The sequence below is a fragment of the Ahaetulla prasina genome, chromosome 1, assembly GCF_028640845.1.
Source record: "Ahaetulla prasina isolate Xishuangbanna chromosome 1, ASM2864084v1, whole genome shotgun sequence".
NCBI classification, from domain to species: Eukaryota; Metazoa; Chordata; class Lepidosauria; order Squamata; family Colubridae; genus Ahaetulla; species Ahaetulla prasina.
The window spans coordinates 304,867,011-304,890,156 of NC_080539.1; the positions used below are offsets into that span (position 1 = coordinate 304,867,011).

The 23,146-nt window shown below is 37.3% G+C and overlaps 2 protein-coding genes across 6 annotated transcripts in view; both read left to right on the forward strand.

Annotated features, from left to right (window-relative positions):
• The window catches only part of LOC131187610 (RNA polymerase II-associated protein 1-like), a 106,805-nt gene extending 101,189 nt beyond the window's left edge, over positions 1 to 5,616 (forward strand). For all 5 annotated transcript variants that reach the window (XM_058162049.1, XM_058162050.1, XM_058162051.1 and 2 more), the window contains 3 exons: positions 2,861 to 3,006; positions 3,948 to 4,040; positions 5,422 to 5,616. In XM_058162049.1, the coding sequence (XP_058018032.1) occupies positions 2,861 to 3,006; positions 3,948 to 4,040; positions 5,422 to 5,601 (419 nt within the window). In that variant the 3' untranslated portion in view covers positions 5,602 to 5,616. The remainder of the gene's footprint in view (positions 1 to 2,860; positions 3,007 to 3,947; positions 4,041 to 5,421) is intronic.
• A 2,192-nt stretch (positions 5,617 to 7,808) lies between these two features.
• RPAP1 (RNA polymerase II associated protein 1) overlaps positions 7,809 to 23,146 on the forward strand; it is a 59,538-nt gene continuing 44,200 nt past the window's right edge. Inside the window, exons 1-7 of the mRNA XM_058162043.1 lie at positions 7,809 to 8,041; positions 16,734 to 16,849; positions 17,044 to 17,142; positions 17,736 to 17,837; positions 19,016 to 19,183; positions 20,796 to 20,987; positions 22,067 to 22,201. Of these exons, the coding sequence (XP_058018026.1) occupies positions 7,855 to 8,041; positions 16,734 to 16,849; positions 17,044 to 17,142; positions 17,736 to 17,837; positions 19,016 to 19,183; positions 20,796 to 20,987; positions 22,067 to 22,201 (999 nt within the window). The 5' untranslated portion in view covers positions 7,809 to 7,854. The remainder of the gene's footprint in view (positions 8,042 to 16,733; positions 16,850 to 17,043; positions 17,143 to 17,735; positions 17,838 to 19,015; positions 19,184 to 20,795; positions 20,988 to 22,066; positions 22,202 to 23,146) is intronic.

Below are 23,146 nucleotides of genomic sequence, written 5' to 3' on the forward strand. Positions count from 1 at the left end.
TGTTATCCAAGCTAGTCACTTTGATGTTCCTCCTCTTGAAGATGGCAATTGAAATTTCTTCAATACTGATGGCAACTTCTTGAATACTGATGGCAAGTAGCAATCCAGAGGGTCAGTTTATACAATAGTGGAAGAGGGAACTGTTTAATGCAGCTTATCTCAAAATAGTTCCTACGTTGACAATGTAGGTCTTTTGACTGTTCTAGCAGTCAACTGTTCTTACCTTCGATATTGATGACTTGTCCTAAATTTTGTGTGGAGCATAAGCACGTTTTAGCAAGGTAGTTGACTTTTTTTGTTAGATTTTTCTAATTGGCTGTATAGATCTTGGTATTTGCAGCAGTCACTTTTTGCTTTGCAGGAAATGTTAGTTTCTGATATTGCTTGTGATTATCTGCATTTTCTGATATTGCTTGTGATTATCTGTATTTGTTGTCAGCCAGATTTTGTCCAGCTCAAATTGTGTGAGTGGTAGGCCAGTTTGTCTCTCCCCCCTTGCCTGTCTCCCAAGCCATAAAGGTTGGGGACCACTGTACAGATAGTCCTCGATTTACAATAGTTTGTTTAGTGACCATTCAAAGTTACAATGGCACTGAAAAAAGTGACTTATGACCGTTTTTCACAGTTACAACCATCCCCATGATCATGTGATCAATATTCAGACGCTTGGCAACTGGTTCATATTTATGACCATTGCTGTGTCCCAAGGTCATATGATCCCCTTTTGCCAAGCAAAGTCAATGGGGAAGCCAGATTCACTTAACAACTGGGTTACTAACTTATCAGTTGCAGTGATTCACTCAACAACTGAGGAAAGAAAAAATGAGGCAAAATTCACTTAACAATTTTCTCACTTAACAGAAATTTCGGGCTCAACTGTGGTTGTAAGTAGAGGATTACATGTATTAGATCATCAGAGATTGACTTCACTTCAGTTACATTGTCCCAGTCTCTAGCTGATGATACAACACAACATTTTGTTTAACCTTAGCGTAATAAATCGGCTTGTAAACGTCTCTGACATCCTTAGCTTTTGCATTGGCTCACTTTGTCTCCTGAATACACGCAACATCGACTAATGTGTGGAAATGGCCTGTTTATATGTCTATATTGAAGTTTGCTAGTCAAATTTTATATATAGGCTCTTGCTATTTTTGTTTTCATTGGATTTGCTTCTTTAGTCTACCTTGCCTTAGGTAGGTAGCCTTGTATTCTAGTTATCACATCCAGACAATAGCATACACATCATTTGTGGGGGATGCTCATGCCGTTTGCTTGTGAAAGTAAACCATCAGTGCATGGTGATGAGAGATTTCCTCCACAGCCAATTTGTTGCAGAGGTTGAGACTGTCTACTGCTGGTCTGCTTATGTATCTCATGATGGAGTGATTAATATATATATGTGCTTATATGTATGGATATATTTGTATGTATGTATGTACTTAGCATGTGTATATGTGTGTTACGTATGTACATTTTCGAGAGAAGGCAACAATTTTATTTTTAATGTGTGCCAGTGTGCCTACAGTAAAATATGACAATAAAGGTCATATCTACATATCATTTGAAGCTACCTAATAAACATAATAGCCATAAACTGCTCTCTGATATGAGGGTGTTCCTCTGTCTGATGTTGGAGACATGCTTTTCAACCCTGGTGAAAAAATTGATGGGTATTATCCCTTTACCACAGAGTCAGTTTGGTGTAGTGGTTAAGGTATCAGGGTAGAAACCAAGAGACTTGGAATTCTAATCCCATTTTAGGCACAAAGACAACTGGGTGACCTTGGGTCAGGCACCGTGTTTCAGCCCTAGGAAGAAGGAAGCAATGGCAAACTACTTCTGAAATCTTGCCAAGAAAACTGCCGGGACTTGTCTAGGCAGTTGCCAGGAGTCGATACTGATTTGAATCCTCCAAATATTGTTCCCTGAAATTGGTATTCAGAAGTTTGTTACCTCCAAGCAGAGTAAACCTGTGTCTTGCAAGACCAGTAGCCCTAGGTTGACATATCCTCCATGCATGTATCAATCCCATTTTAAAGTTAACCCAGTTAGTTGTCATCTGCAAACCTTGAGACAATTAATTCCATGTTTTAATTATGTATTGTGTTAAACCGCCCTGAGTCTTCGGAGAAGGGCGGGATATAAATGTAAATAAATAAAAAATAAATAAATAAATGTTTTTTTTTCAAAAAAAAAATCTCAGTGATCTTCATTGGGTGATCTTAGCTGTAGCATTTTGAGATAGGGAGGAAAAAAAATTCCCCCCACTTTCTTCATCCCATGCATGATTTCATATTCCCAGTCCTGTCCCTGCTTCCCTGTTTTCTTTTTCAAGCTTAAAAGTTCCAGGTGTTCTAATCTTTCACCCTAAGGAAAATCTCTGAATCCTGTGATCATTTTGATTTTCCTTTGATATAATTGTATGCACTTTAAATATTTGCCAAGTGCTTTCTAATACCACTTGTTTTGTTTTGATTCTGAAAGTCCAGAAACTTTCTTTCTGAGAAGCCTACATCAGTCAATTAAGAATCCTGAATAAAAATTATTTTGGCTGAGTTCAGTTATTGTGCTGAGCCACAATATGATCAACACAATTTTGCTCAGTACAATGTGTGAACTTCGGTATTACGTTTGGTTAAATATGATGAGTTATTATCAAAAAATAAGTGGCTATGGCTTCTTCAACAAATCATGTAATAAAAAGCTGGGTTAGTACAAAATATTTGTTTCTTAATTTTATATTGTTCTAATCAATACCACAGTTACTTAGGATTTACTTTTCATTTCCTATCCTTGGAAGAAGAAACTATTAGATCACTAATTTTCTATCTATTCGTTATTTTCTTTGATTTCTCAGATTTTCCAGATCTTCCTCCACCTTTGACACCAGCTCCTCCAAAGAAATCCAGATTCAAAAGTGCCCATGTCCATTTTGATGAAGATCCAGGGAAGCAGTTGGATTGTAATGATCAACATATCACAGCAGTCTTAAGCAAAATCATTGTATGTCATATTTGTAGGAATCATTATAAAAATAAACATGACTGATGACATGTTAAAACCAAACTATATGGTCTAAAAAAATGTAAAGTAAAATGAAATGTATCAAAGTAATGCAATCATGACATCTCTTTTGTAAGGTATATAAGATGCGCGTATCCGATCATGCTTTCTCATTTTTGTTTAATTTGTAATTCAATCTGTAAATATAAACTACGTTGGTGTAAGAATTTTTCAAGATCTAGCCACTGGATCTACAGAACCATATAACCATATACTAAACCATATGATTGGTCTCTTGCTAGCATTTACAGTGACGTATCACTGGCATGTCATTCCAAGCTTTATAGCAGAGATTGATATTACCTTTCCTGCCTAGGATTTCTTTAGATGGAGGTGCATAACGTTTACTTTGGAATATTTTTGTATGACAAAGAAATGTTTTCCCGCTAAGGTGCTCCTCTCTTAAGTTGTTCTTAGATAGAACAGACTTGATGGATGTAAGATGAAGATGGGAAGAGAAATGGATAATTTTGTTCAACCAATGGGAGTTGCTTTGTGAATCTGTTATGTTTTCTGCCTGAAGCATAGCCACTAAGTCATTGCTTAATGGCTATGAATAACTGCCTGTTTAGTTTTATAAAGAGACCATTCCTAATCAAGGAGAATGTAAGTGGCCAAAAGAGTTATTTCAGGTCTATTAAATTCTCACTGAAGAAAATTGCATTTGAATCATCTGCATCTGAGTCTCAACTCTTTCTGCTAGGCAATTTTGTCCAAACTTGGCAATTTTAGGACTTATAGACTTCAACTCCCAGAATTCTGAGAGTTAAAGTCCACAAGTCTTACAATTGCCAAGGTTGGATACCCCTGTCCTAGGCCATACTAACCATCATAGTTTGGATAAGTAAGACTCAAATGTGTCATCTCTTTATCTGTGGCAGGAACGTGATACTAGCAGTGCCAGAGTGACAATGCCAGTGTTCACGGGTGATCCGTTTCCCAAAGTTTTTCATCGATCTGAAATAAAAACTGAGGTAAGAAAAATCAGCATCGTATTAAACAATTTGCTTAACTCAGCTGGTTTTGCCTTTCTTTTTTGTTCTGCTAATTTTAACTTTACTTTTTAATTCTGAGTTTTGTGCTGAGATTCAAAAGTATTCAAAAGCAGATGGATGTTTATTATGTTCTTTTGTTGTGATAACGTTTTATGGATCACGTAAAGTTTCAGCAATACTACTTCAGTTTTGAAAGAAGCTGTGCTGATTCAGAGGATCTGTGCTGATTGAAAGGACCGGCTAAGGAGGGGAAGTAGAAAGGAGGAGCTACTGTGTCAGGAAAAATGAATACTGAGAGTGAGATAACCATTTGGTCCATTTCTAACTAGCTCCATCTGCTTCAGGGTGTCTCTCAAGTATGTCTCTTCTACAGGAAAGTATGGTGATAGAATGAGAGATAGATAAGGAATAAGAAAGCTGCAACTTGGGGACTTTCTATAACTGCAACTTCCACAAATCCAAACTTGCATGATCAAAGGCAAGACATTATAGGAATTACCCTAAAAAGCTGGAGGGAAGAGGGAGCCAAGTCTGTCAGGTTAATTTATGGGGCAGGAACTCTTGTGGAAGAAATTTTGTGGATTTTAGCCTAAGGTTTGATTCCTGAACATTGGTTGATCTCCTTTCATTGAGCTATGGATTACAAAATAAATGTTTCTATCTGTAGAAAAGAGCAATGAAGAATTGCATTTCCCCCCATAATATCGCAGCCATCTAAACTTTACTTGAGTTGTAATTAGTGCTTTGGGATACTGAAATGCCAGCCTCTGGATACAAAGGAGGTGATTACTGAAGAAGATGCTACTGTGGAATTCATTGAAAATGTTTAAAATTATGGAGTCATCTTTATAAATAAAGATACAGGAAAGCAGAGATCCTATATAATCCTATTAGGGGGCAAACCCCTACTAAGACAGCATAGCTCAGATTAAACCTTAGTAAAAATCCATAGGACTGCACCATGGATTGAAGACCACATATTAATATACATTAAAGAAGACAGCAAATATGGATAATACATATTGATGTGACTGGATGAAGTGGCAGGAAATTCAGTGAGTTGCGTATTGTCATACAAGTGGGATCTGTAAGACTAGCCAGCTAATAATGCCTTACATCAAGTTAGTCTATTCTGTCTCCTAGTCATGCTACACTCCATGGCCATTTTCTCTTGGAATATACATTTTCTATATGTGTCTTAATTGTTAATATTAGTTTTGGGGTTTCTGTGGTCTTGTGGCTATCGCTTTTTTATACATACATTGTACCTACACATATACCTGTACTTATTAATACCCACTGTAGCACAAAAACATGGGAAAACGGTGAAGTTTTGATTTGCTGTGTTGTCTTCTTGCAGGTGAAAGACACAGTACTGGCAAAGAAAAGCATCTTTGCTCAGAAAATAGCTGCCAAGAGGGCCGCTAAAGGAGATTGGACTCCTCATATTGCTGTTCAGCAGTCAAATTCAAGACAGGTCACTTCACATACTTTGGAGGAAAATGCAGGTGAATGTTATGATGGGCTTGGAAAGCCTTAGAGCTGAACATGTGAGAACAAATAGCTCTTAAAAAGTGGGTAGTTGTCTTCAAGATCTCTTTGACACTGGGTATAATTTTATGGACACTCTTACTGAACTCTGTGTTATTTCAGAGTATAAACCTGCTTAAGATGATAAATTAATCCAAACAGCTGTAAATGACTTCCTGCATTACCGAAAGTGGGGCAGCCTTTGCTGATTGTCATGCTGAGATTTTTGTGCCATATCCTCCTTTTTTTAGAAGAATTTCCTCATGCTTTGGGGATCACTGCCATGGCTCATAACACGTTGTTCTATTTTAATCTAGTTCTGATTGCTACAGTCCCTCCTAGCTATGACACCCAAGGTTTCCCAACCTTTTCCTTTGTCTGAAAAGGAAATTTAGGCCTTTGATAAATTAATACAATTCCATTTCAGATTATAATCCAAATTCCAAATAAAAATTGTATACCTGTATAAGAAAGGAGTGAGTAAAGTGTTACCCTTATAGCATATTCCATTAATTTATATTGTAATATAACCCTTTCTTCCTCTGCCTTATCAGCCTTAACCTGAATATCATCTATTTTATTTTCTAAATTCAAATTAATTTGAACTTCATCTATTTTCCTTTGCAAATCTAAATTAATTTGGTTAAATTCATTCAGTCTTTCTTCTGTCTGTGTACTAGATAACAATAATGGAGTAATTGATTCCTTTAATTTTTCATCTCCTTACTCTGCTCTTCCACCAAATCTTTAAAATCCAGTATTTCTTTCTCCATTTCATTAAATTTTGATCTATTTCTGAAAGATGAGCCTCCATAAGCTCCTGTAAAAATTCCTTAGACTTTCTTTAATATCTTCTTTCAATTTCCGTACCTGAAGTGAAGATATTTCCAATAATTTAGAAGTGGTTAAATCTCTTTGCTTAAAAGCCATTTTAAACTAAGTAATATCAAGAAGAAGAAGAAAAAAAAAAGGGGAGGAATAAAAGAAAAAAAACCCAATAAATTTTTCTTCTTAAACACTGTAAAAAAGATAATAAAAGAAATAGATTTTTTAAAAGAATTCCATTTAGAAAAAAATCTTGTTATTTTCTTCTTAGAGGTTCCACACCAGCAATTGTAATCAGCATTTCCTTAGCTTTCACTTTCAAAACACAAACGCCATCTTTCTTCATCTCCACTCTTCAAATAACTTCTCTGTCAGGAGTTAAAATCATCTTACAAACAAATGCCAGCCCTCCTGCTTTCGATTCTTTCCGTGTTGACAATTTATCAGTAATCCTCTTCATCCACGGAGATGGACGCTGCGTTTTGCTCTGCTTTTGCAGAGGCGTTCTGGACTCTGGAGCTTTTTTTGAACTATCGAAGGAGCGTTCCCATCAAACCACCAGAAATCATTCTGGGGCTTTTCTTGGGGGCTCAAACTTCAGCTCAAATGCTCATCTCCCCCTCTTTGCCCGAGGGCAGAGATTTACGAGCTGTTGACAGAAGATTAGCACTGTCTAAACAGCTCTCACAGAATCACAAAGAACGGGCGGACTGAAATCGCCCGCCATTAACACAGCGGAGCCAAACGCCATTAACACAGCGGAGGCGAATAGTAAGGTTTGCAGTTGATAATTAGAGTCTCTAAATTGTTGTCACAGAATTTGTAAATTATGTTAAAATCTTGACACCAGGTTGAATTAATATATAGGCATAAGCCTCCTCCTTTCTTTTTACCAGATGTTTCTGGAATCCTGTCTGATCGTTCAATTTGAAATCCTGGAATGTTCAGGCTGCTATTCTGCTGTTCAGGCTGCTATTCTGCTGTTCTATAGTTAAGGCATGACATATTCCTTAATATTTGAAAAATACAAATAAGAGACATTTCCAGTACAGTAGAATAGAGTCCAAAGTACCAAAATTCTGTTAGTTTACAATTCAAAGATACATATTGGTTCCCATATTTGAGGCTTTCCTCTTTGAATGTTTAATTTATGTAGCAGTCCACAAAGCAGAGGCATGAAACAGAAAATTGATCCTGGGTCTCCCAGAATAAGAAAATGGTTCATGGCATAAATTGGGATTTGTGCATTTGATTTGCACTTCCCTTACCTGAAGACTAGATAGATAAGCCTTTTCCAAATATTTAGCCATTTGACTGAAAGAAGCGAAATATTATTTCATTAAAGTGGACCATTAACAAAGTTTATATTTTGTCCTGTTTTCATTTGTCAGATCCCAATTTACTTGTTTTCTTAAAGTCACGCTATGGTACTTGCACAATGAAAGAAGGAGAAAAGAAAAGTGAACAAGACAGGCCAACTATGCTTACAGATCCCCAAACGTTGCCTGAATCTCAGCCTGAGGCAGCCGAAACACTGACAGATACTCTCCAACAGAAAGCAAACACAGAAGAGGAACCAGAGGTCTTGCTAAGATCTGAAGGCTCTATACGAATGGATGCTGCAGGTAACAGAAGGCATAGCTGTCAGAATCAATGCAGTGACGTATCTTTCTGAGCAAAGATGCCAGGTTTTCAGATGTCACATTCATGTTCAGTTTTGCAAGATGATGTTCATTTCACAGTCTTAGCCAAACTTGAACAATTGCATTTTTTTTTTTTGTTGAGCACCAAAAGTTACTAAAGAATCAAGAATACAATATTTTACATTGTCTTGATGGGAGGGGAAAACACTTTTTTTCCCGGGCTCCTTGGGGTGGAGACAAACTTTTTCCACTCAACTTTTCGTAAAATTCAGATTAGCACTTATTGGCTGCTAATATGTAGTGGAAGATGTTTACACACATCAAGAATGTATTGGGAATTTTCTAGGGCTCTGTGAAACTTCAAAGGTTTGGTTCATTTTGATGCTTAAGGGTTTTGGTATATTTAGAAAAGACCCTTCTGTTAGCATTATTCATGAAGTGTCTGTCTGAACCGAAATGCTGTGCCACAGTGATTCAAGTGAAAGCACTGTTCGTAACCAGACACCGAGCAGTGAAATCTGGCCAGATGTATCTGGCTCGCGCGAGCCAATAGGGCCGGCGGTGGGAAGCTCCACCCACCCACCAGGACGTCATCAAGTCCCATTTTTTACCCTCTGCGCATGTGCAGAAGAGGCACACGCGCACTCACATTTCCGATCTGGTAGCGAAGGTAAGTGCATTTTACCCCTGCAGACACCTAATCATTTGAGTCAGGATATCCTCTTGAATCAAATCTTCCTTCACGGTGGTTCTACAGGGCAGAGCAAAGCAACACTGTTTCTTGCAAGCTCCCAGTACTTCTCAAAGCCCATCCTGGAAATTCCTAACAGAATGAGAAAGTATCATTCTGTGACTACATTAAAGCCGCTCTGGGAGGGCATATCACAGAAAAAAGGCATGGCAATTAGAGATTAGACACTATTGGGCTAACTTTGAACGCTCCCTTCTTGAAAGGTCATGTGTCCTTTGGGAAGAATGAATGAAGGCCGATTTAATCCTTATCTACTTTACCTACATCCAATAGTAATATTATCTGCTCACTTCCAATTAACATATATCTATTTAGGAGGCTTTTAAAAGATTTTTGCCTTTTTTGCTTCCAATTTCACCCTGCTTCCTTCATTCTGAGAGTCTAAAATAAAGCCTTGCAAAGACATTTATTTAACATATTTTAAGGTGGCTGATTGAGGTAATCCTCTGTACGGTGTACAGAAGTTCCTAATAAAAATTAAAATCATGTGCTGCCATATACTGAGGTAAAAAGCCTTTTATTTCACATCAAAATGAGATAGATATTCTTTTATTAATTAATTGCCTTATCTCATTTGTTAGGGGAGTCTACAGAAGAGCTTCTAATGAAGACTTTAAGACAAAATTTACTTTTTGTTCCCAGGGCACACCGTGGTAGTAAGATCCACTTATTTGATGGACTCTCTCTTCTAGCAGAGAGAGATGCGATTTGTAGGATTTAAGAATTTTGTCTTTAGCTTTTTAGCTTTTTAGATTGCTTTTATGGCTTGGCTTTTTCTATACGCAATAGCACCAGGATGTTAGGGTAGCCCCATATATGTGCGTTTGTTTTCTGAATTTATTAATATGGTGTCTTGCTTTTCTTTTGTGTTGGGTTATTTTAGATTTGGTTCTGGGGCTTGTTATATTGATTTTTTTAGTAAACTGGTTGTTAGCTGCCCAGAATTATGTGTGGGCAGCCATATAAATTTTTTTCAATAGATGAACAGATAAAATTGCTCTAGGCAAGAATTGACTAAGCTTAAAGGCACAGTTCTTGAGATAATTGTAGATTGGCAGGTTATAGTGACTCCTTGCTTCTCTTTCGTCTAAATTAAATAAAGGGAATTACTGTAAGACAGATGCTTGTCGAGATGTTGCCACAGCTCATTAATATCAAATCTGTAAGCGGGAACCTATGAGCTTCATTTTTGTATTGCTTTCTTCTTTTGATGTTGTGGATAAAATTGCAAAACTCTGTTTGATAGATACTTTTCATATTCTCTTCATATCTTCAAGTCATTTTCTGTTTCTGATATGTAGGACGTTTGCTGATGAATCTAAACCGAGTTACTTAACAGCCATCTGATTAAGATGTCTAGAAATAGCACCCTGTGTGACTTTTGCTTGAAAATTAAGAGTGGTGGAAAAATGTCTCTGAGTGCTTGCTTGCTTGCTGCAAATCAGCATGACCTTCTAGAGCAGGAGTGTCAAACTCTAGGCCTGTGGGCCAGTTCCATCCCACGGGGTGCTTAGATCTGGCCTGTGAGGCCACCTGGTAACAGCAAAGGACCAGTCTGCGGTGCCTCTGCTAGCAAAAACAGGCTCCCCATCTTTGTTGTTGGCTGGGATGGCCTCCTGCAACCCTCTGCCAGCAAAAACAAAGCTCAGGAGGGCTGCACACAGCCCTCCTGAGCTCTGTTTTCGCTGGCAAAGGGTTGCAGGAGGCCATCCTAGCCAACAACGGAGATTGGGAGCCCGTTTTCACTGGCAGAGCACTCAGGCCACCATAAGCCCCCCTGGCACGACTGATGTCAAGCTGGCCCTGCCCACCTGGACACGCCCTTCCCGACCCCTCTAGGTCAAGCACAATCCTGATGCGGCCCTCAATGAAATTGAGTTTGACACCCCTATTCTAGAGAAAGTCATATATCCTGCTTATTTGTTGTTAGGTCCCTGATGGGTGATTTATAGCATAAAAGAAGTAAGACAGACCTTTTCTGACAGGAACCTGCATTTAAATGTCAAAGATGAGATGAGAGGAAAGGGAGAGAGAGATCAGGAGGAGCTTAGGGAAGGGAAATGAACACTAGAAAGAGGCTTTGGAGGTTAGGAACTAGTCTGGATGTCAGGTTCTTCAGCACTGCATCCTGCCTGTTGGTTTACCCCTGAAACAGGCAGACAGATTATGATCTAGTCAAAAAAAGCCCCGCTGGTTGTATATAACACTTCCGAGTAACATTATGTTTTTCTTACTTTCTGATATTGTGAATCAAGTGCGGCTAATTCAAGGAGCCATATGTTGTTCAGGCCTACTCTCAAGCTTTAGTTAACGTTTCCTTTGGGGTTTTTGCTGCTTTTTCCATTGTTGCTTGGCTCCCTACAGCCTTCCCTTCTCTTCCCTGATCCTTGTTGTGCTACATTTTTGAAGTCTCCACAGCCACTGGCAGCCTGCTTAATAAGACTTTGGGATTGGAATGGTGTGGTTTGGTGAGATAAGGTATTGTGTTTGCTGTTGTCTTGTTGAGAGATCAGCATGGAAGAGGCAAGAGTGGGAGAGCACAGCGATTTAGTACTTCTGAAAGAACCTGTTTTCTCCCCCTTCTTTTTATCTCCTTTGTAGTTTCTTCAACATATCCTCCACACTGTCTGTTTAACTTTCAGCATTTTGAGGCTAAATAATAAGGTGCTGACTTTAAGAGAACTGTTGATGCTCTTTATGCAAGGGGAGGAAACTAGCCAAACTATTTGTAAAATTATGGACACCAGCAAAGAATTGATGAGAGAAAAGCAGTGCAATGGTCGGAAAAACAGATTGGTCTTCTCAGGGAACACAAAGTGCTTTGACCCAAGAGGGCAATTTCTTTGCAGAGAAATAAGCATATCTTTGGAAAGAACTGAGCAATTCAAAATGTCAGTGAAGCTTTTCAAGCTTCCTGAACTTTTGCTTATAGAACATTGTGCCCAGCAGGGGAAATAATATTAATTTTGCATTAGCACTTAGCACCGGAAAGCTACCACTCCTGATGCCAAGCAGTAAATTCACAATGAATAAACTAATAGTAGTTGTAACTCCAAAAAGAAAGAAGAAGTCTGCCTTTGCCACAGGGAGAGATTAATTCAAACGGAGAGACTAATTTTTAACAAGATGGAAGGATTTGTCTTTTTATTTTCAAGATCCTGTATTCATTTTCTCAAGTGGAACCAGGCTATTAATGATGCTTTTTGCCACACCAGTTTATATCTCCATCAGTCTAGCATTGCCTCTCAAAACTGTAGCACTTAAAAGGTCTGAATTTCAGTAATGGGACATGAGTTTTCCATGCTGAAGGACCCAAGTCCAATCTTTGATCTCTTGTAGACGAAAAGTTTGCAAGTAATGAAAAATGCTTCTGCCTGGAATCTTCAACAGTAAAAGCCAAAGAAGAGTGATCTTATTGCTGAATCACACATTTATGTTGGCTATTTATTTAATGACTCACACAAATGCAAATGCGATATTTAGATAGAACTTTGAAATTTATTTATTTATGTAACAAACTTATATGGGCACTTATCTCACACAGTGATTGTAGGTGGCTCACCAATAAAAACAGCAATATAAAAACAAATGTCTTTCCCAGTGGATGCCAGACCACTCATATTGTGAACCCCCTGAGTCAGTCCTTTCCTTGCCCAATTCATGGAAAGCAAAACCACTTGTTCACAGCTTTCCAGAAGGCTAAAAGGATAGAGGCCCCTGAACCTTAACATACACTATTGGAAGCATTTTTTTCTTCCAGAGTTCCTTGAAAATAATTTTAATTAGATAAAATTAAGTTTTTCATTTTTGCCCAAACATGCCATAATAATGATTTATTATAAACAGCCACCTTTAATCTCTGTAATATAAATAAGGTGTCTTGTTTCACCAAACCATGCCTAAGATTAATCACAGTTCAGGTTTTCTGCAGTGTATTAAGTTGAAGATAAAAAAAAACCTGAAACAGATAGTAATATTTTCCTCAGGATCGTGCGGTAATAGGGAATTGCATAAGTCAGGGTTACATTAATTTCTACTGCTGAAAACCCTGATTACTTCAGGGTAATGCTTCAACAGAACTGCTGCAATGCAATTTTAAAATTCACTAGATCCTCGGCTGCAAATCAGTCAATGCCACAAATTCAAACAGTACTCGTCTGGATGTTTTCATGGCCTCATGGCTCCTGTGAGAACAGCAGGTAGAAGCTGTGGGCAGGAGGGCCTGTGCAGACTTTCTCTGCCATTTTTAGATGGGAAGCTTGGCTGGCTACCAGTCATGCCCTTGGCATCTTACGTCTGGACTATTGCGGCTCACTTGCCATGATGTTGCAGCTGACCTAAGAAGCAGTGCTCCAGGTATTACAGGACCATCTGCATTTGCCAATGTGATCTCTCTTCTATAGGACCTTCATTGGCTGCCAGCTAGCTTTTGGCTGCAATTCAAGGGACTGTTTTTTAAATATCTGAAATCCTGCATGGCTCAGGGTCTGGATATCTTCGAGGCCACCTGCTCTGGGAAGAATCTGGATGCCAAAGAAGATTTGTTAGAGGAAATAGGTTCCTCTGAAAGGATGCGGTTATTAGGGATCCATTTTGCATGCGTTCTCAGTGATGCTTTCCCCCTGTCTGGAATACCTCCACTCAGATATTAGGACAGCTCTTCCATTCTCAACTTCCATTAGGTATTCAAGGCTTCTTGGAATAGCCTTTGGGAAGAGAGGGGATGATTTATCCCAGGGTTTTGACACTGTTGATTGGTTGGGGCAGATGTTTCTGGTTTGTTTAGGTTGTGGAAATTCAGCGACTGCCTTGGATAAAATACTCTTATACTGTACATGCCTCCAATCCATAAATGGTGGCATTTGCCTCCATTATGACAGACTTATTTGATTATAATGTTTGCAGCCTGCTCTTCCTTTAGAACGTACTAAGTGGCATTTCAGTTGCATAGCTGCCTGTGGGGCAAAATAATTTGAAAGAGAATTATATGCCCAAGTCTGTTACGATTGAACAAAGGTTCTGTGTTGTTTTCTTGCATCCATGAAGACGGCTCTAACCACTGGATCTCATTTGCAAGCCGAGATAACTGGGCATTTGGTGATTGTACTAGTAAGAGCATGCAACTTTGCAAAATGTCAAAAAAATGTCCAAAAAAAATGTCATTTTGAATGGGAGCCTGTTGTCTTAAATGTAAAACAAGCCATCTTTTTGAAAACGTTTCAAGCTTGAAACAATGGTTTTGGTTTGAACTACTCCAAGCATTCCTTTTGCACTCAAAACGGGATGTTTCAAGCTTCAAGTGGTCCCAAAGTAATATTTTATATATACAATGCTTGTCTAATGATTTTCTGGAACACTGAACTGCATTACCTGGTGTGCTTTGTAGCACTAGGATGGGCAGTGTTTGCTGATGAATCTTAAATGTAGAAGTGCAGATCTTTAGCGGGTGGGGTGGACCTTATCTATGAAACTCCATGTAAGGTAGGCCAAACTGCAGGCAATGGTACCATAGGCTGACTACATCTCAGTATGAAAGACTAAATAGAAGCTTGAAAAGATCCTGTGCCTGTTCAGCTTCTGGGCTGCCAGCTTGCATTGCTGAAGGAGGATTTATCAGGGATTGAATAGTCTGCTGATAACAGTAGAATAAGAAACAGAATTTTTTTTCCTGTTGACAAAGTATTAGTGTTTGTGATTGAGGCACATACTACTAATCCGATTCAGAGTGTTCTTTAATTAGTTTTCCTCATTTAGTGATTAATTGAAAGAAAACACAAACACACACACACACACACACACACCGAATTACAAATGCCAGTAAAGTACAAGTTTCTGTTTTTGTTCCTTCTTCCTGCTTCACACCCACCATCTTGATGCATTTAAAAAATAAGATTTTGCATTGAACTGAATGTGAGTTTAATTGAAATTTGCAGAGATAGTTTTTTTATCTGAATGAGTGTTTTAATTTTTTTTGTGTGTGTGTGTGTGTGTGTGTGTGTGTGTGTGTTAGTTAGCATTTTAGATCTTTGGCTTTTTTCCCATACAAAAAAGAAAGGCATACGGTATATTCCTCCTACACATGGAACTAAAGGGGCAACAGCAAGAAAATTTGCCTGAGCCTTAAAAAAATACCCTTGTTCCCTGACATAAAGATGGTCCTGTTAACATTTAGGAGGGAAGTGAAAACTATTCTCTGTTGCTGGGCCCTTGGATTTTAACTTTCCAGGGAGGCTTTTACCATGTTTTACCAGTTGATATTATTACATTACTATTGTTGCATATATGCAAGGAATATCACTGTCTCTAGACTGGAACTTTGCAGTCATTTGGGTTCTAAACCAGAACCTAGGAATGATGGAAGTATAATGACACTGTTAACAATAACAATGGTTTTAACTTTTTATGGTGTTTTACATATGTGAACCAGGCAGAACATGGCCACAAATGTACACACAGAGCAACACACCCAATCCATAGATAGCATGCCAGCAAAGAATTTAAGATGGCCAAAGTGGAGAAGCACACTGTTGTAATGGTAGTATGTGGGAATGACATTGGGAGACAGGAGGGAGAGCTGTAGAGAGACAACTGGCATGTAAAAGATACCTCAGTCCATAGAAGGAGGGAGAGCATAGGAAGCATGTTCAGAAAGGATCCTTCTGGAGTAAAATGAAAGGAGGAGAGAAATGCTAGAGATAAGATTAATAAGATCATACAGTATTTATTTATCTAATTTATTATTTCGGTATACTGCATATAGCCACCTATCTGGCAATTCAACTGTAATATTATTGTCCCTCAGATTGCAGAAGGTAAATTGAATTTGAAGTAAAAGTGGAGGGGTGGTTTCTTCAGAGTTACATAATGAATTCAAGGCAGATGGAATCTCCAGGGATTTCCTGCTTTATTACTTAGAATCTGCATATGAAGTTAGTGATTTTAGCGATGGAGGAGAGTTTATTTTGCTTTTTTAGCTTTTTAAAATTCTGCTTTCTCAGTATTAATACTTGAGAACTTTGTTCTGGACAGCATTCCACAGGTAATGTTATGGATTTATCTCAAATTCTCAGTGGATTGCTTCTTTATTGCTTCTATTTATTGTATAGCTTATAATAACTAAATATTTGAAAAACTTGATGTCCTGTCCTTTCCAAGACTTGCTCACTACTTTTGCAGCCTTTAATTTTGCTGTTATGATTGAGTTTTTACCTGTTTGTATTTAGTTCCTTGGATGTCTTGCTCTTTCTATTTTATTTTTTATAATGTCTAGAATTCAAAGGAATGTTTCAAGTGAAACATTCAATTAAATGTTTGAGAAGCTACTCTAAGATTTAAAAAAAATATTATTGTAACCTAGATTGTCATTTTTATATCATTTTTTTCCTAATATGTGTATAGAATGCAATTTTGGTTATTAAACCTTAGTTTCCACTCTTGATTTTTGCTGATTTTTGTTCTTACAAAAGTTGAGTAAGAAGCAGAAGTTATAAATATTAGAGCAGGATTCTTGTGTGCCATTATAGGGAGAACTTTTTTCCCCTATAGTATAAGTCTTCCTAATTCTCTGCAGTACGTCTGGTTACAACTATCTGATGTTGGCGTAGGAATGTAGAATGAGGAGAGGGTTTAATTGTCATACCTGATATGCACATTTGACAATTTTGTTCATTCCACGGGCAAGGTGATTATCAACTTGGCTTCATTTTATCATTAACAACCTCTTCCCCTTTCTTCTTTAGAAGTTATGGAAGATTAAATTGTCAGTGGAGCTGTGATATTCGTGGGTGAAAATGAGTCATTTGGGTGTTTTTCACCCCGTTGTTGTAGCACGAAATTATTTTTGAGGACCTGTCAAAGACAGTGATGTCTGCTTTTGTTTTTGTGCCCGAGAACAGTAACATTTGTCTTTGTCTTTCCCAAAAGATGATGGCCTTCCTGTGAAGCCTCAAAAGGAATGGGTCCATATGGACAGTGTAGAATTTGAGAAGCTGGAGTGGACGAAGGACCTTCCTCTACTGAGGCAGAAACAAATAAAAAAGGTTGGAAAATAAAAAAGCAATTTCTCTCTTGCTTTTCAAATGATCTTTCTCCAGAACACATGAAAGTGGAAAGAATTTGGTTTGCTTAAATAGATTTCAGCGCTCTAAATTGTTCTAGATTTTCTGCCAAGTTTTTAGATATCTGAATAACTTAATAAGAAATAATATTTTTGTCTCTCTTTTTTTTCCAATAGGGGATGCAAGCACGCTTTAGCCTGAAAGGAGAGCTTATTCCTCCAGATAAAGAGTTTCCCACACATTTGGGCCTACATCACCATGGAGAAGAAGCCGAGGTAGGTGAAGAGCAACTTCAGATTTAAGCATATCTACAATCTTATTGCGTAGTTTGCGTCACAATATTCTGCCATTTTTTACCTAATACTGGACTAATGAGGGCCCATAGTATAAACTTGAAAGATCTGCTTAAAAAAATTTAGAAAAAAAAAGAAGAACAAAACAAGCATGATGAAAAGCCTCAGTGTTTAGGATTTTTATAGCCCTTACAAGAGGGCTATAAAATAAAGAACTCTCAAATTCTAGCCTTGCAGCAGATTGTATTTCTCCAGACTGTTTTGCTATGTGTAGCGTATGTTATGAGCTTAATTCCTCTGAAGCTCTTGTTTTCCAGTTGCCTTTGTTGTAAACATCTCCTTTTAGGCAGATTTATCAGGCATATCATCTGCATCTGCCATACTGTGATATGAATGGTGTGGAAGATGGGTAGAAGATGATTATTTTAACTTTTTGCTCAATACAGTTTTTTTTCAGAGAAATGAAAAATGGCCTGAGATGGTATAATAGTACCACTACTGCTCCTGTCTGCTGATAGCGCACTATACTCTCTAATTACTCTTGACTGTTTCAATGTTTGTGTATTTGATCACAGAGGGCTGGCTATTCGCTGCAAGAGCTCTTCCACTTATCCCGTAGCCAAGTGACTCAGCAAAGGACGCTGGCTTTACAGGTGCTGGGCCACATTGTCCAGAAGGTAAACTCAGAGTCTGCGTACAGTTTGGATGCTTTTTCAGTGGTGCTTTTATAGAGTTCCATGATCTTTTCTTTAGGTCTTGCAGTAGGTGAAGTTGATGATATAATATCTTTATATCTAACAGAGAGATACAGTTTTTGAATCCGAAGTGGGAGAAGGTAGCGTGGATTCAGGGACTTGCCAAAAAGAATAATTTAGTGCCAATGCCAGATCTGAACCATTGTGACTTGCTCATAATTTGAATAGCATCAACATGTAGCAGTGCAATATTTTCTGACTCTGCACAAATACAGGAACTCGGTATGCCTAGTTTAATGAAAAGAAGGACTAGGGGAGACATGATAGCAGTGTTCCAATATCTCAGGGGTTTTCACAAAGAAGAGGGAGTCAAACTATTCTCCAAAGCACCTGAGGGTAGAACAAGAAGCAATGGGTGGAAACTAATTAAGGAGAGAAGCAACCTAGAATTAAGGAGAAATTTCCTGACAGAACAATTAATCAGTGGAACAACTTGCCTGCAGAAGTTGTGAATGCTCCAACACTGGAAATTTTTAAGAAAATGTTGGATAGCCATTTGTCTGAAATGGTGTTGGGTTTCCTGCCTGGGCAGGGGGTTGGACTAGAAGACCTCCAAGGTCCCTTCCAACTCTGATATTATTATTATTATTATTATAAATAGCTTTCCCATTGGTAATTACCATTGCTGTTTGCAATGATATATAGCCTATAATTTGCCTTGGGAATCCTTTTTCCATTTGTTGAGAATATGGATTTAGGTCTCCTGTCCAATAGGTGAATCATTAAAAATTCATTTAGAAATATAGTATGCATAAATACCAAAACACAAAGATAAAATTGTAGCCAGTAACCCCTCCATTGTCATTATCTTTTTGGAGCTTGTCGTTCTGCGCTATGGTGTGAAGCAGGACCTGCTAAAGACTAGCTTTTTTCACCTGTTTTAGAGGATCAAGAATATACACAATAAGCCTAGGCTATAACTGCTGTTGTCAGTTATCTTCCATTTGCTGGAAGTCCTTCCCAAATTGCCCGACAACACTAGAAAGAGCAGCGGAGTAGCAGCTTTTCTGCTGTCCTAGGCAATTTTGTTGGGGCCCAGCTGATATGGACTAATGTCATCAACCATGCTAACGGTGGTTTGCTTGTGATGTGTGTTTCAGGCCAAAGCAGGAAGATTTGCCTCTTCGCTGAAAGGAAGTGTCCTGCAGGTGTTGCTGGATGCTGGTTTCCTATTTTTGCTCCGTTTCTCCTTGGATGATCCAGTGGATAATGTCATGGCAGCCACTGTCCATGCTCTACATGCACTGCTTGTCTCTTTGGATGATGAGGTTTGTACCTGCAGAATACTTGAATCTATTTAAAAGACTTCATTGCTCACTAAAAAGAAAGGAATGGCTAAATTCCTTCCCTTGAAATGAATGTTTTCTTTCCTCATTCTATAAATGTCTGGCATCAAAGTGATGCTTTGAGCTTTTGTTTCTGACTTTGTATTAGTGCTTGTTCACCTTCTGAGCTACTGCATTCCCATTTAAACATCTTGCAAACATTAAGTATTATTCAAAGATTGTCCTGAATAATTTCTTCTGGAAATAGCAATAACAATAGCACTTAGACTTATATACCGCTCCATAGTGCTTTACATATAGGACTCCGTGAGCGGTTTACAAATAATCAGCATATTTCCGCCAACAATCTGGGTCCTCATTTTATAATACAGAAACACACACTTCATTAATTGTTTTTTGAGGGTCCATTAGTTCCTTTATTATGAAAACTGTCCTAACTGGAAAAATACTGAATAAATAGATGTTGTAGAAATGGTTATATTGTGGGTATTTCCTACTGCTTGTTAAACTGTTTTTTTAACTGTTGTGTTTCAAAACAAGTACTAGGAATGTAAGCTACTTGGAGTCTCATGATGGGAGAATAGTGTAGAAACCAGTGTAATAAAAATTAAATAAGTACTTACATTTTCTAGGTGTGGGTTTTTGTTTTTGTTTTGAATGAATCAAATCGGCTAGACAGCACCTGTGGTTTATTTCCAGTCAATATGGTAGCCAGAGGAATGGTCTTTATTTTACATTCCTTTAAAGTGACCTTTGGGAAATGAGCATTAATATGACTAGAGGATAATTGTGCTTATTTTTAATTAAACAGGTGCAAAATAAAAACAATTAATTTGATTTTCATATTTCTTTCTATTTTCCGAGCTGTATACCTAGGAGACTATATACAGAGTTAGGTTAAAAAGAAAGCTTAATAACATTTCATATGTTTTTTTAAAATCCAAATGTTCAAAAATATCCAGAATTTAGCTCTACTTTTCAGTGGCTGAATCAGGACTTCTAAATTATTTTAATGGGAAACTGATGAATGTGTAAAGGCTAGTTGCCAACTTTTCCCAAAGAACCTATATAGTTCCATGGAGTTCTTTTAGGTGCCTAGACCAAAGGTATATGATCAGACCCTGCTAATGGGATTAAGTTTGTTTCACCAAAATTTAGACGATTTCTGTGCTACACTCTCCTTCCTTCCAGATCAAGTCTGGAGTTGGAAGGATCTTTTAGAATTGATGATGGTATTGGGAAGAGGGTGCATGTTAGGGCAAAATAAAATTGACACCCCCCCACATGCTTTTCCGTCCTTTCTTCTAGGAATCTGTATTGCATCAAACACCTTCATTTTTTTAATTGTCTGGGGGCAAACTTTTAGACCTTAAAAAAAGGGACTTGCAATGAACATTATGAAAATATGATCATTTTACTTACTTAGAAGTAGCAGCCTTGAACAAGACGTTTTACAATACAATACTACTTCCCAAACTCCTTCCCAAATGGGAGATGCTAGGAATTGAATCATGAGTTCTGGATCTCAGTTGGTTGAACTATAAATCCATGTTTTCTCTCCGCTGAGAGCTTTTTGATGTTTGTTCCCTTCCAGGAATACCTTGACAAGGCTTTCGCATGGTACCAGGGCATGACTGTGTACCCTTTAATCCCAAACAGTGAGGAAGGAGAACTGGAAGAGGAAGAGGAAGGGGTCGAGCTAACTCCAAACCAAAAAATACCAGGGAAAAAATCAAAGGATGAAAACAAGCCAGATGCAGAAGTGGCACGATATGATGTTGTAAAAGTAAACATCCAAAGTCATACCTCAATAACTCCCTCTTTCCGTTGTTATGTTATTCCAACTGAGTAAAAAATTGATCGATGGCATGCTGAACATTTTCTCAATCAAACCAAACTTGCATTAGATGTAACACTGATTTTTCTTAGCCTTCCAAAAACTAAACTGATTATATCAGTATAAAAAGCCAGTTGCTTTGAAGAGCTTTTGATCAGGGTTCATTTGCACAAGAAGATCTATGTAATTAATTTAGATTTAGACTCAGAGAGGCTAGTATAACTAAATACTTGATATGTAAACTTTTTGACTTTTTTAGGTCATTTATTTGAATACTGATACATCTAATACAAATTTGGAGATATTATTTTTTGTCATGAAAATTAGAGATGTCATACCTCATATGATACCCTTCTGGAGAATATCAGATAATTTTTAAGGGTAATTTTGTTGCAGTAACGTCTGACTGGTTATCTCAGATATCTTACTTGGTATCTTTCAAGGACTTACATTCAGATGAGGGGATTGTATCAACTGAAATGTGAATATAAAAGCGATTTCTGTAATGTAATATGGTTGTTTCATATAGACAAGTCATCAAGTTTAAATTCCAGACAGTTTGAATTCTCCTGCTATCTCTTTCCCTCTTTGAAGAAAATGTTTCTCTCTTCCTAAGCAAGTTGTTGAAATTCCAATTATAAAATAGCAATAACTTTTTTAAATTGATTAGCCCTTGGGCCATTGCAAAGTGCAAACCTCCAGAAACAAATTGTTACTAAAATTTGATAAAAGCAATTTAAAATGGAACTGGATAAAATACAATTAAAAATGAAATTGGAATAAAATTCTACTTAAAATGAAATTGGAATAAAATGCAATCTAAAATGAAATTGGAATAGAATACAATAATTTCAGATATAGATAAAATATGATAAAATTATATTTCAGTGTCACCCCTGCAATCGAACTTTCTATGAGGGATAGCTGGTAAACCCCGAAGCATTTAATTATGAAAAAAAATCCAGCTTGTATATTTAATTATTAGTATTAGCATTGTTGTAGTATAAATTGCACTGCTTGTATCTTAGGGACTTCTGAAGACCAAGATACTTCATCGGTTGAGATACATCCTGGAAGTAATGCGGCCTGTGCCATTAGTAGTTTTGGAGATTCTAGATATCCTCATTCGCATAGCAAGACATTCCACTGAGGCTTGTGTCCAGGTAAGTCTTGTAAATGTCCTTCCTTAGAAAAGAGCATTTAACATAAGAGATTAAGGCTGTGCCAGATATTCAAAGTTTGACACTTTTTGAGTTTGAAATTGCCATTCCAAGTGTTCTTTTTTTTTTTTAAATTTTTTTATTACTTTTTTGCAACAAAAAAAAAGAAAAAAAAGAAAACACATTATTACACCCTTGTGCTATACATAAAAAAAGGAAGATTTGGGTCTTTGGATATATCCTCACGATCGTCAAAATCCACGTTCTCGAGGTACAGGTACCGAAGCGTCCAATGTTCCAAGCGCAAAGTCCACAAATGGTTTCCAAGTCTTCCAGAAAATATCTTCTTTATACACACCACTTCTAATTTTAATATCACATGTCATTTTATCATTTAAAGCTAATTTCCACATTTCAGAAGTCCACTCTTCTATTCTAAAAATCACATCTAGTTTCCAATATCTAGCTATTATAATTCTACCTATTATAATCATTATTCTAATCAATTCTTTTTCATATTTTGTTAATTCTATTTCCTTAATTACCAACAATAATATAGTTTCCACTCTCAATATTATTACTTTCCCCATCATTTCAAATATCATTTTCTCCAATTGTTGCCAAAACTTTTTAACCTTATCACATTTATACCACATATGTTCATAAGTCCCCAATTCCATCTCACATCTCCAACATTTTTACTAATTTTTTATCCATTTGTGACAATCTTACTGGAGTCAAATACCATTTCCAAACAACTTTATAATTGTGCTCTTTAATCCTTATAGATAAAGTTCTCATAATTCTACTCTTCCAATTCACATTCCAATCTGACTCTGGTATTTCAATATTAAGATCTTTTTCCCAATTTGTCCTCATCACTCTTTGTAATTTTTCATCAGAATTTATAATCTTATAAACCCTACTAACGAGTCCCTTTAGCCCAAT